The following is a 19,495-nucleotide window of genomic DNA, read 5'->3' on the forward strand; positions in this document are numbered from 1 at the left end:
AGCCAAGGGCCTGCTTGGAGGCCAAAGCAATGACATTATGCCGCAGACAGTACATTACTTTGCTGATTCATGTTTTCGGTGACTTCTGCTGAATCCCTATATGTGTCAGCTGTTGTGCGGGTGCTGGGGCAGTAAGCAAGAATCCAGGCCTTCATGGGGCTCAGGATCCAGAAGAGAAGCAGGCAGTAAGCCTAGTGGCAAAGCCATGTGTACTGTCTTGTCAGGTGGTGACAAATGAGGCCCAGCAAGGGGATGGACATGAATGGCCAGGGTTAGCTTGGGGGGCGGGTGGGGAGAGGGACCTCTGCTGAAGAGGGGATGTGAACTGGGACCTGAGCCCAGGAGCTGAGGAGGGGGATGTGTCTGCTGGGTGGGGGGTGGAGGTGGCCAAGAGTGGGTGTGGCCAAGGCCTGAGGACCAGAGGAAGCCAGGGAGATACAGGTCCATGGTCTCTGCCCAAGGCCATGCAGCCCCGTTTGTTATCAATTCAGACTTCCTAGCTTTTAAAGGAGAGTGCCCCATCTTCTCCCCCAGTGGAGAGATCCAGAACCCCATAATCTACCACTTAAACATACCTGCATGGAAGCGACAAATAAATTGCATGGGTATGCCCCAATTGGCAATAAATAAAAGCCATAAATAGCTTTATGTTGGTTCAGGTCAGGTTTTGCTAACAAATGGGTTGTGCAAATCTTTTTTTCTCCTTTTTCGTTTTAGAGCTTTGTGGATTTCAGAATTGCAGAGCAGGAGCTGAGGTTCTGGAGTGGAGGCCAGTGGTCTAGGGTTTTACTCCCAGTGGGATAAGGAGCCATAGGAGGGAGATGATCTGACTTTTGTTTTAAAGGTACCACCGTGACCGGCCTGTGGGGAATAGGCTGTAGGAGGTGAGGGTGGAGGCAGAGAGGCCCAGGAGGAGGCTGCTGCAGTGGTCCAAGCACATGTTGGTGGTCTGGATGATGGTGGTGGGATGGCTGAGAAAGGGGCAGATTCTGGATATGTTTTGGAGGTAGAGGCAAGAGGATTTGCTGATGGATTAGAGTCAAGGACAGTCCCAGAGTTGTTGAGGGCAATGGGAGTGCTGTGTGTATACCAAGTATACTCTTTTCCAAGGGCAAGACTTGACTTTTTTTTTTTTTAAGGTTTTTATTAATTTACTTAGAGGGCATAAGCAGTGGGGAGGGGGGAGGCAGAGGGAGAGGGAGAAGCAGGCTCTCCCCTGAGCAGGGAGCCAGATGTGGGGCTCGATCCCAGGACCCCGAGATCATGACCTGAGCCCAAGGCAGACATTTAACCGACTGAGCCACCCAGGTGCCCCAAGACTTGACGTCTATCCTTTGCCTGAAAACTTCAGTGGCTCCCCACAGCCCCAAACAGTATCCAGCCATGCTCCCGAGGCCCTCAAGCGCCTCGTGGTCCAGCCCCCGCTGACTTGGACAGTCTCCCTTCCGGCCACTCCCCAGCCCTCACGCTCGGTGACTCAGCCACGCTACACTCCCTTCACAGCCTCCCACACGCTGTGTCCTCACTCTGCTCCCAGTCCTCACGTGCTGGCCTCCCTCCCTGAGATGTGCTCCCGCACCACCCAGGGTCTCCACTGCATCAGGGGGCAGCAGTCACCGTAGGCTCTGTGAACAGCACCTCCTGGAGGTGTGCGACAAGGGGGCTCCCGGGGGCACCCCTCCTCTCACCTGCTTACCTCCCGCCCTTCCCCCAGACTCAGTGAGGGCATTACCATCCCCAGGGCTCATCCTGGGAGTCCACCTGGTGTCTCTGGCACCTGCCCCACGCTATGACCCTCCCCTGTTGAGGGCATGAGCCTTTCCCCCAGGTTCTGCTGAACCTGCCTCCATGCCTGGAATGGAATAGGTACTCAGGTAAGGTTTGTTGATGAACAAATGCATGAGGAATGAATGAATGTCATCCCAAACCACAGCCCTGATCCCCAATCTCTCCCTCTTCCAAGTCCTTAAAACTCTCCTCGGTGGCTTCAGGGCCTCACACACAGGAGGATCGTTCTTTTTTTATTTTGTTTTTATTGTTGTCATTGTTTTTTGCTTGTCTTATCTCTCCAGTTAGATAAGAAGTTCCCCCAAAGAAAGGGGCAGTGTCAATAATAGTAATGACCGCGTCAGCAGCTAACATTTATCAGGCACTTACTCGTCCTGGGAACCGATCTGTGCCCTTTCCCTCTAGTAACCCAATGGTAATTTTAATTATGGCAAAACCCCTCTGATTTACTATCACCCCACATTAATTGAACAGAGCTTCTCAAACTCAGGCATGCAGCGGAATCCCCTGGATGGCTTGTTAAAACGTGGACGACTGCCCGCCCCCCTCCCAGAGTTTCTGATGCAGACCTTGCATTTCTGACAAGTTCCCAGGTGCTGCTACTGCTGCTGCTACCAACTCAGACTTGGAGAACCTCTGTTCTAGAAGGTTATTCTTGTCCTCTTGTATGCGGAAGAAACCGAGGCTCAGAGAAGTCGTGTGACATTCCCAAGGCCCCACAGCTGGCAAGTGCCAGAACTCCCGACTCCAGCCCAGATTGCTCTTACACTGCAGCCGGTGCTGCTCATCATGGCTCTGGTGCCTCCCGCTGCCTATTTTTTTCTCCCCCAGAGCAGCCAACCATTTTCTGCCTCTGTTTTATTTTTTCCAACATGGACCTACCAAGGGATCCGTGAGATTGCTTGCTCCCTTTCATCTCCCTAAACCAAAGCAGTAGCTGGCTATCGGAACGGTGGTTCCCATGCAGCGCTGGCTTCAGTCAGCTGGCTGGGATCTGACGCTTTCCCGAGGACGCTCCCGAGGACGCGGGTGTAGATAACAACCAAGCACCTTGGGGAGGATGCCGAGTGGCGGGTACAGCTGCTTTGAGCTCAGAGGGCCCTTCAGGTTGTGAGACTGGTGGAGGGACTGGGTATTTCTAACTCCCTGGGTTAGGGACTTACCAGTAGAACATTGTCTGTAATCTTCCCCAGCTCAGACAAGAGAAAAATATGTCCCTGCTCCCTTAATTGGGCACTGGGGTTCATTCGGTCGGCCATTTGTTCACTTGTCAGACATTCACTGCGTTTATTCTTGGAATATTTAGGGCTTCTCTGATTCATTTATTCATCTGAATTGAGCCCAGCTCAGTGCCAGGCCTTAAGTCGGTGGGGGGGGGAGGGGGGTTGCGAAGGAGAGCAAAGAAGACACCAGCCCTGGTCTCGGGGCCCTTTTGATTCGGTGTTCATTCATTCAACACTTAGGGCATGCTGACAGTGCATCAGCCCATCATGGGGTGTCAGGGCTGTAGTGTGGAGCCCGTGATCCATCCAGAGGCAGGTCACCAAACAAGCTGGATGGGAGGTTGTTACACAATGTGATACAGGTGCTGGCTAAATAAAATTAAGCTGGGCAGGGAGCAGGGCAGGAGGTGGGGTGCAGTGGGTGGTCAGAGAAAGCTGGTCTATGGAGGTGACATTCAGAAAGTAGCCGAAGGACGGGAAGGCTCCTGCCATAGGAATATCTGGGGCAAGAGTGAGCCAGGCAGAGGGAACAGCCAATGCCAAGACCCCGAGGCGGGAGCAGTTGGACATGTTCATGGAACACGGAGGAGGCCAGGGCAGCTGGACTGGAGCAGGCAAAGGGAAGAAACGGGAGACTAGAACATTCAGGAGGGCCAGTCACATGGGTTCACCATTCTAGGTATGGAGCTGGATCTCACTGTGTGGTGACAAGGGTTTGAGCATTCTGAACAGAAAATGCCATGACATCACCTATGCCTTTTCCATGTGGAGAATGGCACGCTGAAGGGTGGGAACAGAATCAGGGACACCAGGGAGGAGGTTCTTCAGGAATCTACCGAGCTGAGATGGTGGAGGAGACTTGAGTCACTGGGTTTGATAAGGATTTTGGAAGCAGAGTCAACAAGTGTTGTGATGGGTTCACACCATGGGTTGTAAAGGAGGACAGAGGAAAATCTGGGAAGATTCCCGCTTTTTAGCCTGCACACAGGGATGGATAATAGCAGCTCCATTCTCAGAGATGAGAGAGACAGACACAACAAAATGGATACTTGCTTCTTGTCTGCAGTATTGTTCTGAAAGAGAGGAACCCAGTGTTCTGAGAATGGATGAGGTTCAGTGAAGGTTTCCCCAAGAAAGGACTGTTTGAAATGAAATTCAAGGAAAAAGAAGCAGTGAAGCAAATGAAGAGGCAAGGAGGAGGGCTACATGTGCAAAGGCCCTGGGACAGTCTGACTGTCTTCATTCCAAGTCACTTTTATGTGCCTGTACCCACGTGCTGAGGAAGCATGACAAGCAAGTGGCAGGTGAACACATATGCCAGCTGGGAAAAGAGGCAAGGAGGCTTGAAGGTGTCATGGAGGGGCAGCCCAGCTAGCCCAGCACTGTCAGAGAAGCTTTGCCAAGGAGGTGACACCATAGTTGAGTCTTGAAGAATGCCCAAAAGTTAGCAGAGAGAAAAAGTGGTCGAGGGTGGCTTTCCAGGCTATGGTTATTGCAAAGTATGTCTCGTTGAGTAGCTGTTGTGAAATATTTGGGGGTGGAAATGTGAGTAAATAAGGCCGAGGCAGTGAAAGAGCCTGGACAGTCAGCAGGGGCCAGCCCACAAGGGGCTTATGAGCCAGGCGATGGGTTTTACTTGAACCAGAGGCAGTGGGGAGCCTTGGAAGGGTTGGAATCAGTAGGTAGGGGTGCGGATAGAGATCTTCGTGATCTTCCTTAGCAGCCGGTGTCCCTGCTCCCAGAGGGCTGTTTCTGTGGCCACGTGGGGCTTGTCATGCCCCAGAACTGCTTTCTGAGCCAAGATCTTATGCCAAATCCATTAATAACCCTGCTGCCAAGCCCCATTGCTCATTTCTGACATTATCCAGGCTCACATCCCCAGAGTTGCCGGCCTGAGAATTTACACAACTCCTGCAGAACCGTGGCTCTGGTTTGCTCGCCACCTTGACCGTGACCCTGCAGTGAGCCGAGCCATGGCCTCCAATTACAGAATCAAGTGCATGAACAGCTTCTTTGATTAACCAGGACACTGTTCCTTCCCTTTTCTTTCTTTCTTTCTTTTTTTTTTTTAATGCTAAGACCTAGATGTGTAGAATGTAGAACATGTGGAAAATATGGGAAATAAAAGGAAGGGGCAGGGGGCGAAAGCCTCCCAAAGACCACTGCTGTTAGCATTTTACTATGTTTCCTTGCCGTGTTATCCACACATTTTTAGAATTGAGATCATTCTACAGAGGATGTTGCCTTTTCACTATCATTTTAATGTAATCATTTGTAATAAAGAAAAAAATCTCATAAACCTTTTAAATCTTCATCTGTGACTCTATCCTTATTTCCTTAACCAGTCCCAATTGGCAGAGCTGTAACATATAAACCTTCCTCCTTATCCTGCTTTGTGGCAAATGCCTCTGTGCACAAAGCTTTTTCTGTATTTTGAATTACCCCCAAAATGTGCGTTTATGAGTCAAAAGATGAGGACACCTTCCAAGATCTTGATTTTGCCAAGCTGCTTCCCAAAAGGGTTCTATGGGTTTGCCCTTCCCACCAGCAATGTATGAATGTATCTGTTTTCACCATACCTTCCCTAGCACCCAGTAGTTTAACTTTTAAAGATCTTGCTGAAAAAAGTAGGTTGGGGAAAAAAAAAAGATAGTGTACTGCTTAAAATTCCTTCTTAGTGAGAGTGACCCTGTTGTCCAAACATTTGATAAACAGTTGTGTTTCTGTTGAGACTTGCTCCACCCGTATAGAAAATGGGACGAAATGTTATGCTTACTGATTTGCATGAGCACTTGAGATAGTGAGGATATTTTTATCTGTGCGTCTCTTTCCTTTTTAGGTTGCATGAGCCCGAGAAGAACACCAGAGAAATAACCCAGGTACAGTCCTTGGTGAGATGCCCTTCCCTGGAATGTTGATGGTGTGATTTCCTTGCCTCAACCAAAGTTCCAGATGCTGTTCTAAATTAGGAGTCCTTCCCCAGTGCGGGGAGGGGGGCCAGAGTGGGATGGGGAGACTGGGGGAGCCTGATATTTCTGATTTCCCCCTCGTCCTCTGCACACTCTTTCCCTCTGCCTCAATCAGGAGAGGGTCACAGCCTCCTTGACCCAGCACACCCATCGCACAACTCCAGGGGGCGCTGTCCACAGTTTGCTCACTAATTGCCTTGTGCAAGGGCATGCTCACTTTCTGGTGCTTTCTCAACACTGCTAACGCGATTGGACGGATGACATAGTTGGCCTGATTCCGAGAAACTTAGCCCCGCTTTTTTCACTGGCTGATGCCATCAGACCTTGGAGGTACAGGGCTCCTCTGCCCTGAACCTGGAGTGAGAGAGCACCAGATGTCCTTGACATTTCCTGGACTGTTGTCGTTGTCTTAGACACAATCTGTTGTAGAGAGGGCTGTTAAAAGACATAGCATTTGTAGGCCTAAACACCGTGGCCTGCTCTCCTGCCTCAGTACGGCCCCCAGTGGGGCTCAAGCTCGAGGGGTAATTAGAAAACAAGGCGTTCTCCCCGGCCATTTTACCTCCAGACTTCTTTCTGGAACTTTCGGGGTAAAAGATGATGGTGAGAACTGGTCATGGAAACCTGCCCAGAATTCACAGCCCACCAAGACTTCCTGACGGTGAACGAGGCAGTCACAACCCAGCCCTTCTGGAGCTTGCCACCTTGTGTCTAGACTCCCCAGTGCCAGATGCCAGCCCTTGCCAGGGAGGGAATTTAGTGCTGCTAGTGTGGGTTTCCCAGAGAGAAGTTGAGTGAGTGTGCAGACTGCGTGGGGAGACCACATTCTAGGGTCCCACAGGCTTGGGATCCTTTCCAGCAGTATGACTTTGACCAAATTACTTAACCTCTCTGGGCTTCAGTTTTTTCACTGATAAAATGGGGTAATTCTTATCAAGAGGCTGAGATAGGGCCTAGAGAAGATGGTCCATGTGATGGCATGGAGCCTGCAAGCCCTCGGGAGCTGAGTCTGTGGTGATCACCACACACCAACTAGGAGCATTGGTTGCTGTCACCCCCTCCTCTTCTACAGCAGAGGTGTGGGGCACAGGGGGAGCAGAGTTTGTGATTCATGGTGAGTAATGTTAAGGCGGCAATTGTGAGTGAGAAGATTAGCACCTGCGAGATGCTCGAGTTTGCTAGGTGGTTGATGATTGCTAATATTTATTGAACATACACGATCACTCACTCTGTGACAGGCTCTGTTCTAAGAGCTGTGTCTGAAAAAAAAATAATAAGAGTTTTATGTGGGTGATCATATCTGATCTTCACAGGGACCCTGGAAATAGACACTAGTATATCCCTGCTTTACAGATGGGGAAACCGAGGCCTAGAGGGGTCAAGTGAATTGCCCAAAGTCCCTCAGCTAGAGGGAGCGCAACCAAGATTCAAAGTCCAGGCTTCTTACTGCATCTGCTACCTGGGGGCTCCTTCTCATATGCTTCTATCCCTTGTCTTCCTGAGTGAGGCTGAAATTGCTGTCCATCTGTCCATTCATCCATCCATCCATCCATCCATCCATCCATCCATCCATCCATTCATTCACTCATTCAACACTGATGAGGCTTCTTCAATGCCAGCCTTGGTTCCTGCATTATAACAGATACCTAGTGAATAGAGGTTGAAGAAACCAGTAAGTGAGTGAATACCTCCACCCACTGGGCCTTGGGATCTACTCAGACCCCCCCACCGACTCGGTCCTGGGTGGTGGGTGCTGTAATGGAGAAGCATGGATTGGGGGCCCTGGAACCAGCCAAGGGCAGGGTCTTAGGATAAAGCAGTGCTTTTGCTGGAATGTACAGGGTGGAGTGGGTTTCATTTCAAGGAGAAGGGGGGTGGACAGCAGACAGGGAAGAGCAGTGAAAAGGCAGGCAAGAGCTTCCGGGGGAGGGACAGCAAGGCAACACTGTGAAGTGACCCCACAGGTGTTCGGGAAACTCCTTCAGGCCATGAGAGTAGTGGAGGGGTCAGGCTGGAAACAGGGAACCTAGGCCAGATTAGAGCAGGGTGTGAATTAGGGCTTAGCCAGTGGGGTCCAAGGGGAGCCAGAGGCATCCAGCTTTGATGCCAGGGGGTGGATGAGCGGCGGGAGGCTCCAGAATGAACTTCTTTCCACTACATTTAGATCCAGGACAACAATGACATCACGTATGCAGACTTGAACCTGCCCAAGGGGAAGAAGTCTGCCCCCCGGGCCGCCGAGCCCAACAACCACACAGAGTATGCCAGCATTCAGACTGGCCCGCCGCCCGCGCCCGAGGACACCCTCACCTACGCCGACCTGGACATGGTCCACCTCAACCGGGCTCCCAAGCAGACGGCCCCCAAGCCCGAGCCATCCTACTCGGAGTACGCCAGCGTCCAGGTCCAGAGGAAGTGAATAGGACCATGGTCGTCTCTAGGGTCTGTCCTCATGAGCCTTCCTGTCCCATGTGGGACAGCCGTGATGGGGACAGCCAGCCCAGTTCCCAGAGGGCCGGGATGGTGCAGGCCCTGGGACCCCAGGATGAGGCTGGCTCTTGTTTCCCCGACCCGCCTGGCTCTCCAGCATTTCCAGGGCAGCCACAGTCCCCCCACATGGCCACACATGGAGGCCAATGTTGCCAGACCCGCCGGGGGACCGACCTGGGAACTGGCCAGAGCTGCTGGGGGTCCGGGAATCCTCATGCCTGTCTCCATCAACATGTGGGTCTTGGTCATGGTCTTGGAGAACCTGACCTCGCCCTTAATGCTCTGCAGCCTGATCTTCCGGGATGAGGAGGGAGAGAACCCCACCTCCTTTCACTACCACCCAACTGAGGCTTGGGGAAAATTTTCCCTGTAGATCGAACTGCCCCATCCATGGAGAAGCTGGAAAAAAAAAATTTAAATTTAAAAAAAAACCTCTGGGACCCGCATCCCAAGACTTGGTGAGATTGCTGCCAATAGTCCTAGCCTCCCCATCCCTGGACTACTGAGGCACAAGCCCTGGGGGAGGGGAGGATCCTCCAAGGAACTCCCACACAACCACCACCACCACCACCAAGGACTGAGTAACAAAGCCCTTCTCCTCCTGGTGGCCCTCCGAGACTCCTTGAGGACCCATCATCCCAACCGTGACGCTCCACGTGGCCCCTCCTCTCCTTTCTAGACCTGAGCTTGCTTCCTCCAGCTCGCACTAACTCAGCAACATCTCGCTGTGGACGCCTGTAAATTATTGAGAAATGTGAAATGTGCAATCTTGAAACTGAGGTGTTAGAAAATTTGATCTGTGGTGTTTTGTTTTGTTTTGTTTTTTTTCTTAAAATGACAGCAACGTTATCTTGGCTCTTTGTCATGTGTTGAAGTACCTGGTTGGGTCTTGTGCGGTCTAAGGTTTACCAGTTGATTGTCCTGGAGGGATCTTCTTACAGCAGAAACCAAGTCCCTCCCCGTCCCAGACCCTGAGGATGGGGCAGGAAGGTCGTGGTGTGGCTGCTCCATGGAGGTGCTTAGCCTTCTTTCTCCAGGACAAAACTGGCCATGTCCTCAGCTGAGCCACGTGGCTGAAACTGCTGCCTTCCGTGCCCCCAGTGTGCTAAGTCCAAGCCTGCCCACTACTTCTCCAGGCTGCATCCTTCACAGGGCAGTCTTGTCGAACACTGAGGCCTCAGTCTTCTCATCCAGAAAGAGGAGAAAGATGCCCCCATCCCACCCCACCCCCGCTCCCTGCCATCTCACAAGTGCTGGATGCCGTGCAGGGGAGGGAAGCTCTGCCTGGCTGTTGTTCCCACCCTTTAGTGACTGCTCCCATTCCAGCTCACTGAGCTGATCCCTGTAGGAGGAATCTTCTGTTTCTGCTCTCATATCCTTTCGAGATCAAACTGGAATAAATCCAAGACAGGCAGGAGGTTGGGCAGATGCTGCGACCTCTTACCCCTGACGCCCACCCTTCCAATGGGGTGAAGGGGGCCTGGCTGGTCCCAGGGCCAGCATGTGTTGCACGCCCTGTTTATTCAGTCTTCACGTATCACCGACCTACTGTTGGAGCTGAGAGGTTCATATTCTCTGCCCCCTGGGTCCTGCCATTTGATGCCCCAGGGACTCCAGGCCATCAGAGCGAGAGGCTGAGCCATCTTGTCCATCAGCAGGTCCTACGCATGGAACACCGGGAGCTCTACTCAGACCCAGTTCTCTGGGGACGGCGATTTGGCGTTTTACATGATGGCATCCAGGAATTGGCTGAGCCAACAGGCCATGTGGGCAGCTTTGGCCCAGTGAGCCAGAGTTTCTCTGTGGCATCTGGGAGCACAGTGGTGCAGCCACCTGGCTCAAGCTATTTCCAAATTCCAAAAGGATGGCTTGTAAACCTTAGTCTCCCTCTCTTCTGCCCAGAGAAGGCACATGTGCTTGAGCGTGCACACGTGTGCACACATGCACACATGCACACACACACACACACACACACACACAAATGGAATTTTAAGAGAATGTTTTCTTGGTGCCATTTTAATTTAATTTTATTTTGAATTTTGGAAGGGGAGTAAGGGAATGAGGCCAAGGAAGTTGTGCAGCTTTTAGCTCCGGCCTGGCAGCCTGGAGATTCCCATACCTTGTGTATCGAACCCCAGGAAAAGGAAGAGGTCGAAACAACACTGCGGAAGGAGCGTGGTTTCGGGAGTTTATTTTAAGACTGCTAGGAAGGAAACAGGCCCCATTTTGTATATAGTTGCAACTTAAACTTTTTGGCTTGCAAAATATTTTTGTAATAAAGATTTCTGGGTAACAACAACCCCTCTGGATGTTGAGTGTCTTTGTCTTTGGGAATGGGGGTCCCTATCCCCAGGAACCTGGGAGAAGATGGTATATGGCCTCGGGGATTGGAGACTGAAAGGTTTGGGTCTCTCTCTTGGGTTTTCTAGACACAAAGACTTTGTTTCGCCTGGCTCACAGGGAGTCGGTGGAAGGTTGTGCCCCAGACACCTGTGGATGCAAAATCCTGACCAACAACCACATTTGAATCCTGGCTTTGCCACTTGGCAGAGGTCAAAGAGCTCACCTCCTTCCGGACACTCAGACTCACTATGTCATTGATGCAATGGAGACAGTCATACCCCCAGCCGGGGTTCTTGTGCAGATCAAAGGGATGCCGAGCCCCACACTTGGCACCTGCCTGCCTCACTAAGTGTCAGTCTTCCCTTCCCACCCCAGACGTTGCATAGCTGGGACTAGTCACACGTCCCCACCTGTGGGATCATGTACAAGTGGGTCACCCTCTGGGAACCTCACCTCCCCCTCCACTGAATGCAGAAACCCAGTGCTGGCCCTAGAATATTCTTGCCAGATGCTAGCATATAATAAGTGCTCAATAAATGTTGGCTTTCTTAGCTCTCCTCCATTAGAATATTATTAATATTAATGACTGAAATAATAATGGTCATGATATTAACAAGTGATGTTTACTGAGTGTCAGCACTTGCCCTTGATGAGCTTCTTCAAACCTCACGATTTGAGGTAGGAAATATTCCCGACCCCGTGAATAGGGAAGGCACAGGAAAGCAGTAGAATATATGCAGGGTCACACAGCTGCCGAGTGACGTCGCTGAGACTCAGGCTCCAGCTGCCCAACCCCAGTGCCCAGCTTCTGTGGCCTGAGTCAACAATTAAGAGCTCATGTATTGGCACTGACCAGGTTATATGGTAAGGAATGCCCCGGCATCTCACAGTCCTTATCTCATTTAATCCCCCCCCCCCAACCACCAGATGAGGCTGGAACTCTTGTCATCCCTGTTTTACAGATGAGTAAACCGAGGCCCAGAGAAGCTAAGTCATTTCCCCAGTGTCCCATGGCAGAGTCTGGCTCTTCCTCATCACATCGTACTGCCCTGTTCCCTTCTCAGAGTGGCCAGATAGCTGTGGCTGTGCCCATTTGGCCGGGAAAGAAGGTGGAGGTGTAGGAGATGCGTGGCACCCGTCCAAGCTCATGCAATGAACCCGTCATCAGGTTGGGACTTGCACTTGGATCTGCGAGCCCACATAGGATCATCCTTGAGCCTTCGGCCTGACCCCGTGATCAGGGACCTAAGGCACGTAGGGCAAAGGAGACTCCAGCAGGCTCAGAGAAGTCACCTGCCTCGCAGGCCAGGTCAGAGAGCTGAGCTCTCAGCTGCCCTTGGGGCCCAACCCGGGCAATCTGTGTGCTGCTGGCAGGGATGAGGTGTTCAAGGCATGCGTCCAGGCTGAGTGGGCAGGGAAGTGCCTTGCATTTTCTGGGAAGGTGGGGAATGATGGACTGCGTGTCCAGGCAAGGAGACATGGGGGATGTATTTTATGCGGCACCTGGCGCACCTGACCCACCTCCTCCATGGCCCACTTTCCAGGGCTGTGGGTTGGCAGGCAAAATGAAAGTTGATAGGAGCCAAGTGACCCCCTTCCTGCCCTCCAGGAAATCAGTCAAACATTTGGCATTTATCGGGTATCTCCTCTGATTCTGCCTTATGCAAAGAAACACAGGACACCACGTACCCTACCCCCACCCCCAACCCCCATGAAGACCCAGAGGACATTTGCAGCCTTCCCCCCCCCCCACCCCTTTCACATGATAATCAGGAAAATCTCTGCCATCTCCAGATTCCAATGCCCAGCTGTGAAAACCCCTGCGTGCATATTTCCACCAGCCAAAATTTGACCAAGATTTGTTTATTTATTTTTTACATAAGTACTTTTTACGTATCAGATAGTCTCCTAAACTCTGTACAAATATTAACTTATTTAAAATCAATTCACTCCATTCTCTTAACAAACCTATAAGGTGGGTACTATGATTATCCTCTGCTTAATAAAGACATGGAAGCACAGAAAGATTGCACATCTTGTTTAAGGGCCACCATCCAGGATATGGTGTCACTGTGGGTATGGGTGGGTCCTGGACAGGCATGGGGGGGGGTTGCTGGAGATACAGCAGGGGCCACAGACAGTGTTGGCGTGCACTGGGATGTCTGTTGGGAGCCAAGAAATGCCACGTGGTCTCAACCACCGAAACATCGGAGTATTGGGGCAGCCCCCATCGCCTGCCTGGACACCGGCCAGCCAACATGTCCTTAAGCTTCCCTGGGGCTCAGCCTGGCACCATCAGCATCGCTACGACTCCACCACCACCCTGCCTTTAACTGTAGCACTATGTTTGCTGGGGTCTGGGTTTGTTTTCTAAACATAAGATTTTGTGTTGTTTTTATTGAACATAAGACTTTGAAATTGAAAATGCTTTCCCAAAAGACATGTGCCCCAGATGTTCAAAAACTGGCAACACTTTGGTGACAGAGGTTGGGAGGATGGGGTCTATCCTTGTCGAGGGCAGCCATGCGGAGGGGTCTGAGGGGCCCTCTGGGGCGACGAGACATTCTGTACCTCCATTTGAGTGGGCCGATGTGGGGGCTTGCAGACGTAAGACTCCATCAAGTGCATATTTAAGGTCTGCATTTTCTCGTGTGTCAGTTATACCTCAAAAAAGATAGGAAGTCCCCCTGGGGCTTCAACCCCCACCTTCAACCCTGGATGCCTGCCCCAACCTGACAGTCCAGGAGCCCAGCCCAGGGCCTGGCCCAGGGATGGCTCTGGGAACACTGTTGAGCAATTCTGAGAAATAGCATCTCGGTGACCAAAAAAGCACATGATACAGTGAAAGAAAAAGTGCAATACGGGGAAGGCCAAGGCTATGGGACAAGCCACTTATCTGCCATCATCTGTCTACTGAGGCTGCCTTACTGACTCACCCCACGCCCACGCCCTTCACCCCACCACCCAGGCATGAGAGGCCACCGCACAGTCCTCACCCTGTCACTTTGGGCAGTGGCTTTGCCTCTGAGCCTCAGTGTGTACTCCTGGAAGGTGGGGTGGACTCTTCACCATGGGGCTCTAGTGAAGGTAACACAGAGAGTAGACCTAAGACCCATTGCAACAGTGTGGGGCAGACAGCACTCAGCACACTCACATTCACACTCACACACAGATATGCTCGCATGCTCACACCCCCACACCTGCAGGCATTCACACACACACTCCTGGTCAGACCCACACAATTCACACACTCACACCACTGCGTTTACACACACATCCACACTCATACACTCATACCCATACTCTTGCACACATCCTCACACATGATCACACTCCCACACACACACACACACACACACACACACACACTCACACCCATACACCAGGGCCAGGTTCTCAGAGGAGCTTGACGATGGTGGGTCTCCCCTCCTGGCTGAAGCAACTTTAACTAGGTCTCTCCCTCCTTCGTTAGCCTGGGGTGGCTCCCTCTTACCAACTCTGGGGAATCCAACACCCAGTCCCCTCTTCAGGCCCCTCTTCCTAACACCCCACCTGACCTTCAGGACACGTCCTGCTCCTCCCAGGCCTGGACTGGACTCTCTGGCCAGCCTAGTCCCATCAGGTACCAGGTGGAGCTACCTTTGCCCTGGCCGCACGGTAGGTCATCCTCCCTCCTGCCTGTCCCCCAAGCAGACCACAAGCTCCCCAACACCAGCATGTCACTTCCTGCCTTTGGAATACAGCCCCTGGGAGAAGGGGGACTGAAGCTCACCATGTGCCAGACAGGGTCCTGGGCACTTGAATTCTTTATTTCAGTGAACTCTTACTTCTGAAGATGGGCACTATGTTGTCCATTCCACAGATAAGAAAATCTAGGCTCAGGGAGGTGGAGAGACAAGATCACTCATTCAGCCAGTAATTATTTCTGTAGCTCCTGCTGTGCGCCAGGCCCTGCAAGCCTCCTGGGAGAGCCACGCTGACTAAAGCAAGGCCACACCCTTATGAGCTCATGGGGCACAAGGGAGCCAGAGCATCTGGACAAGGGGGTGTCCATGGGTAATTTTCAGGAAGTTGTAAAACAGGATGGATGCAAATACAGAATAGCAAAGCCAAACACAGCTACACTGCTTGTAGAATTAACCGATCCTTCAGTGGAGCTTTTTAAACAATGCCCCAGTAGGCATTGAAAGAAGGTCCCACTTTCTTTGCCTTACTTCCAAGTATTTTCTTATTAGGAGAAAGTACACTGACCTCACTCAGTGTGCATCGAGGGCAATCGAGGCCTTTTGAAGAGGAAACCCAGAGCTGAGGCCCAAAGGATGAGTAAGAAATGAGCCAAACAAAGAGGGTGCGGTGGCGCCAATACTTTGGAGAAATGATCCTTCCAGCCCTTGCCAAGCTCTGCTGCCCCATCTTCCATCACGTACACCCCCACCCCCATCACTCTTGCACTGGCAACACTAGCCTCCTAACAGTTCCTGGAATGAACCACAGGGTCTTTGTACATGCTACTCCCTCTTCTTGGAAGACCCATTGGGTCTCTTTCCTGCTTGTTCTTCCAATGCAAAGATTGGGCCGAGTTCCCTGGTTAAACACCACTGTAACAACCCTGTACAGAACCTCTCTTTGTAACTCTTGTCACTGTTTGTGGCTAGATATTGACCTTGTGGTTCCTTAATTAACATCCCCCTCTTCCACTGCCCTGGGAGCAGCCTCCCAGGGTGTTGGCTTTACTCAACAGTAACACTTCTGTGCCTGGCCCACAAGACTTCCAATAAATATTTGTTGGATGGATAGAAGGATGGGAGGGAGGATGACTGGGTGGAAGGTCATGTGCTTGGGAGGATGGATGATGTGTGGGTGGGAAGGGAGGAGAAAGGTGAGGAAAGGATATCACATAGAAAAGCCCAGAAGCCAGAGACTGCAAGGCCTCTTAGGAGAACAGAAAGTGCCTCTGCTGGCAGGTTTGGAACTAGGATTCAAACCCTGAGCCATCTGACTTTCCCCACTGAGTCCCTCTGCCTTTCATCGTGATCCTGGGTTCAGAGCAATTATTAAAAAAAAAAAAAAAATGGTTGCGTGCTCCCCAGCAGGCAAGGAGGCAGTGACCCTTGTCTGAGCCTTTGGTGCCTCCTCTGGGGAGAGTGGGGCTGGTCTTAGAAAACATGATGAGAGATTGCAAAGATCTTCCCCTACCCTGAGGTTGCACAACCCCGGTGCGGCGGGCCCCCACTTCGAAGCCGGTGGGGCTTCGGAGGCCCCAACAGACGCGTCCTCCTGGCCCCACTTCAAGGACAGCAGGCCCAGCCCTGGTGGGGGAAGGTGCCGTCCTGGCCACCCGGGCCTCCTGCCCCCTGGGGGCCCGCTCTGGGCAGGGTCAGCTGGTGTGGCAGCCGGTCGTGGTCGCCTGGATCTGGGCCAGGGACCGGTCTCCAGGAGGAGGCAGGGTGAGGGTTTAATGGCCAGCGGGCTGTGGCCCCACGGAGGCTCTGGGCTCCCTCCTGTCCCCGCTCGCGGGGGTGCCGGCAAGTGCACCCCATGCACGTGCAGATTAACGCATTACCGCCAAGATCATGTGGAGAGGCAGAGGCGCCCGGGCAGCCGCCCCGAGCTGCCATTACCCCAGGACCTTTAGCTGGAAAATTTTTCTTGGGGCAATTAAATCTTCAGCTGTCTCCTCGCAGGGAGTGCCTGCTTGCATTTTAATTATCCTTAAAAGAGAGAAGTAGGGGAAAGGACACAAGGCGAAGAATTAAAAAATAACAAATCTGCTTTATAAACACAGCCATCAGCTCGCGGCCCTGCATCTATTCAGAGGGCTGCTCCGAAGAGCCCTTGACCCTTTGCACTCCGGGCTCCCTGGGGCATTGGGGGGAGGCCCTCTTGGGGGAATGGAGAGACAGCACTGCTGGGGTGTGGCTGCATGGGGCAGAGGTGTGGCTCGGGGTCCTGCCGGGTCCTTCACCACCCACCCTGAGGTGGAACTTCCTGCCCTCGTTTTACAGAGGAGAAAATAATCCGTACTAGGATGAGTTACAGCAATAAAAAGGAACAAAGTACTGATACAACAACATGGATGGATCTCAAAAAAGTGTGATGCTGAGCAGGAGCCAGACCCTAGAGGGTGCACACTGTGTGAGTCCATTCCTATCAGGCTCTAGAACCAGCAGAACCAATCTACCATGCCAGAGAGCAGAGACACGGGTGCTGGAGAAGAGGAAGGGCTTGGCTGAAGGGGCAGAGGGCACTTCTGGGGAGATGGAAATGGCCTTTACGTTGATTGAGGTGGTGCTCATGTGGGTGTGTACAGCCATCAGCACTCACCAAACAGTGTACTTAAAATGAGTGCATTTCATCATTTGTAAGTTATAGCTCAGCAAAGGAGGTTTAATAATAAAATAATGTGAGTTGAATAAATAAAATCCTCTTAAAATAAATTACATTAAATAGTGTGAGTTAATGTTTATCCAGATTTCCTCCGTGCCAGTCGTTATTGTAAGCACTTTCCATGTGCTAAGCTACTCATCTTCCACTTCAACCTGTGACACAGGTACCATGAGGGCTCCCCGTTTCCCAAATGAAGAAACCGAGGCACAGGAAAGGTAAGAAATTTTCCCAAGGTGATGAGGCTAGGAAGAGGCAAAGCATAGGTTCTGATCCAGACAGGCTGACTACAGGGCCTTAAGAGTTTTGAAAGCCAAGTTCAAAGTTACCCAAGTAATTAGTCTCAGAGGCAGGATGAAACCCCAGGGCCTTTCTAACGTGGTAAAACTGGTGGAAGGGGAAAATTCATCCATTCAAGGAAGCTTTACCCAGCATCTACTGCAGGTTATACTGTGGACACATAGGGAGCAACAGAAAAGTCCTAGGCTCCTGGGTTGTCTCGGGCGGGGGTAGGAGGCTGGAAATCACCAAATAATCCCCAAAGTATATATGGAGCTGCAGTTAGCAATGAGCAATGAGCGTGCAGAAGGGGACGTAACAGGGAACCCAAATGCACATCCCGACAAACACACGGGGAGAGTGAGCCCAAGACCACACCTTCTCTCATATATGTGTGGAAACAGTGCCATTCTGGCTTGCACGAAATTCCTGAGCCACCTGCTCCTAACTTGATTTCCCTTCCAAACTGTGTATTCTGCTGACTAGGAACAAGTTCTAAGGTCTCATCTTTCAAGAGATTGGCAAAAGCCCTTTGAAATCACCCGTCCCGCCCTTAGCACCTTGAGCCTGCAGCTCAGCTATTTCAGGAATGGCCCCTGGGCATTTCCCCCAGCCCAGTAGCAGAGGGGCGGGGTGGTGTCACATTCCAGCCTGGTGGGAACAGAAGGAAGGGTGGGGCGACAGCTGGGAGTGCCTGGGTCCCCACCCCCGAGGGAACACCCTAACCTTGATCCAAGCACCCAGGCTCCAGGAGATGGAAACAAAAGAGAAGGGAGATGACTTGCCTGAGGTCACACAGTGCTGGCTTCTGGGCCCCTCTCCTGACTTCCGTGCCTCCCGAATGTCACCTTGGCCCCTCTCCACCAGCCGAGATCATCACTCTATACCACTGAGTGAATATACTCTTGAAAGACAGATGCTCCGGATTTCTTTTCTGGTCCCCCTACTTTCTGTCTGTGCGTCCTTGGGCAATATTCTCCACCTCTCTGTGTCAGGGTCCCTCCTCTGTAGAACGGCCCCTAAACCCCTACCTACACCCAGAGGATTGCCAGGAAGCTCAAAGGAGACAAGACAAGAAATGCAAACATGGTTACAAATGGGCCCAGATGATTGCGAGTCTTCAAAAACATGTAGCTCTTTCTTACTGTGTACACTGTTGTCTACATGAGTGGGCTCATATCCAATGAGTTTATGTATCTGGGGCACCTTTCCAAGTAACACACAGAGACCAACCTCACGCTTTTAAAGAGCTTCATGTATTCTTGTTTATTTGTTCATCCATTCATGCATTTGCCAAACGTGTACAATGGCAGCTTCTATATACCAGGCCAGGGCACCGAACACATAGAGGTGCTTTCAGTCCTAGTGGGGTGACAGTTAATAAATATACAAATAATTGAGGTCATTTCACCTTGTGCCGATTGCTTTGCAGAAAATAAGACGGGAGGTAAAGAGATGGAGAGGTACTGCTAGGGAGGGAAAAAAGTTGGGCTATGGTGCTGTAACTCCCCGAGGACATGACAGGGCATTCCCGCTGCCGCCAGCAGAAAGAGAAGGGGAGGCAGAGGAGGCAGGAGGGCTAGAAGACTCCAGGCCGGAGGGACCGGCAAGGGCAGAGTCCCCGAGGCTGGACTGAGCTCCCTGCGGTTTGGAGGCAGACAATGCGCATCTTTGAAATGGGCAGCCTGGGACCACTCTGAGGAGCTTGGGGTTTAGCTTGAGACACTGAAATAGGAAGCTGCTAGACCACGGGAGCAGTGTGCTCCAATATGGCTTTTTACAAACCACCCCAGCTGTTGGGCAGGACGGATTGGAGGAGCAGTGATGGGAGGAGGAGGACGCTCACGAATTCCCCCATCGACGGAGGTTTGGGCTCCCTCTATATTTTTCCCTACTTGCAAATAGTTTCGCAGTAAACATCACAGCACAGAAATTCCTAGAAGTGGGATGGTCGGCTTTAACACGCGATCATTTTTGTTTGTTGGTTTCATCCTGTCCAGATCGCCACGTTGCGCGTCG

The 19,495-nt window shown here is 51.7% G+C and overlaps 1 protein-coding gene across 4 annotated transcripts in view; it reads left to right on the top strand.

The window, feature by feature from the left end:
- The window catches only part of LOC129523286 (tyrosine-protein phosphatase non-receptor type substrate 1-like), a 42,381-nt gene extending 31,612 nt beyond the window's left edge, over nt 1-10,769 (top strand). For 3 of the 4 annotated variants that reach the window (XM_055345972.1, XM_055345954.1, XM_055345963.1), the window contains exons 8-9: nt 5,851-5,902; nt 8,145-10,769. In XM_055345972.1, the coding sequence (XP_055201947.1) occupies nt 5,851-5,902; nt 8,145-8,399 (307 nt within the window). In that variant the 3' untranslated portion in view covers nt 8,400-10,769. The remainder of the gene's footprint in view (nt 1-5,850; nt 5,903-8,144) is intronic. The other variant, XM_055345982.1, reaches the window with a different exon arrangement.
- The last annotated feature ends 8,726 nt before the right edge of the window (nt 10,770-19,495 follow it).

This window comes from Nyctereutes procyonoides, unplaced genomic scaffold (assembly GCF_905146905.1).
Source record: "Nyctereutes procyonoides isolate TBG_1078 unplaced genomic scaffold, NYPRO_anot_genome, whole genome shotgun sequence".
Taxonomy (NCBI): domain Eukaryota; kingdom Metazoa; phylum Chordata; class Mammalia; order Carnivora; family Canidae; genus Nyctereutes; species Nyctereutes procyonoides.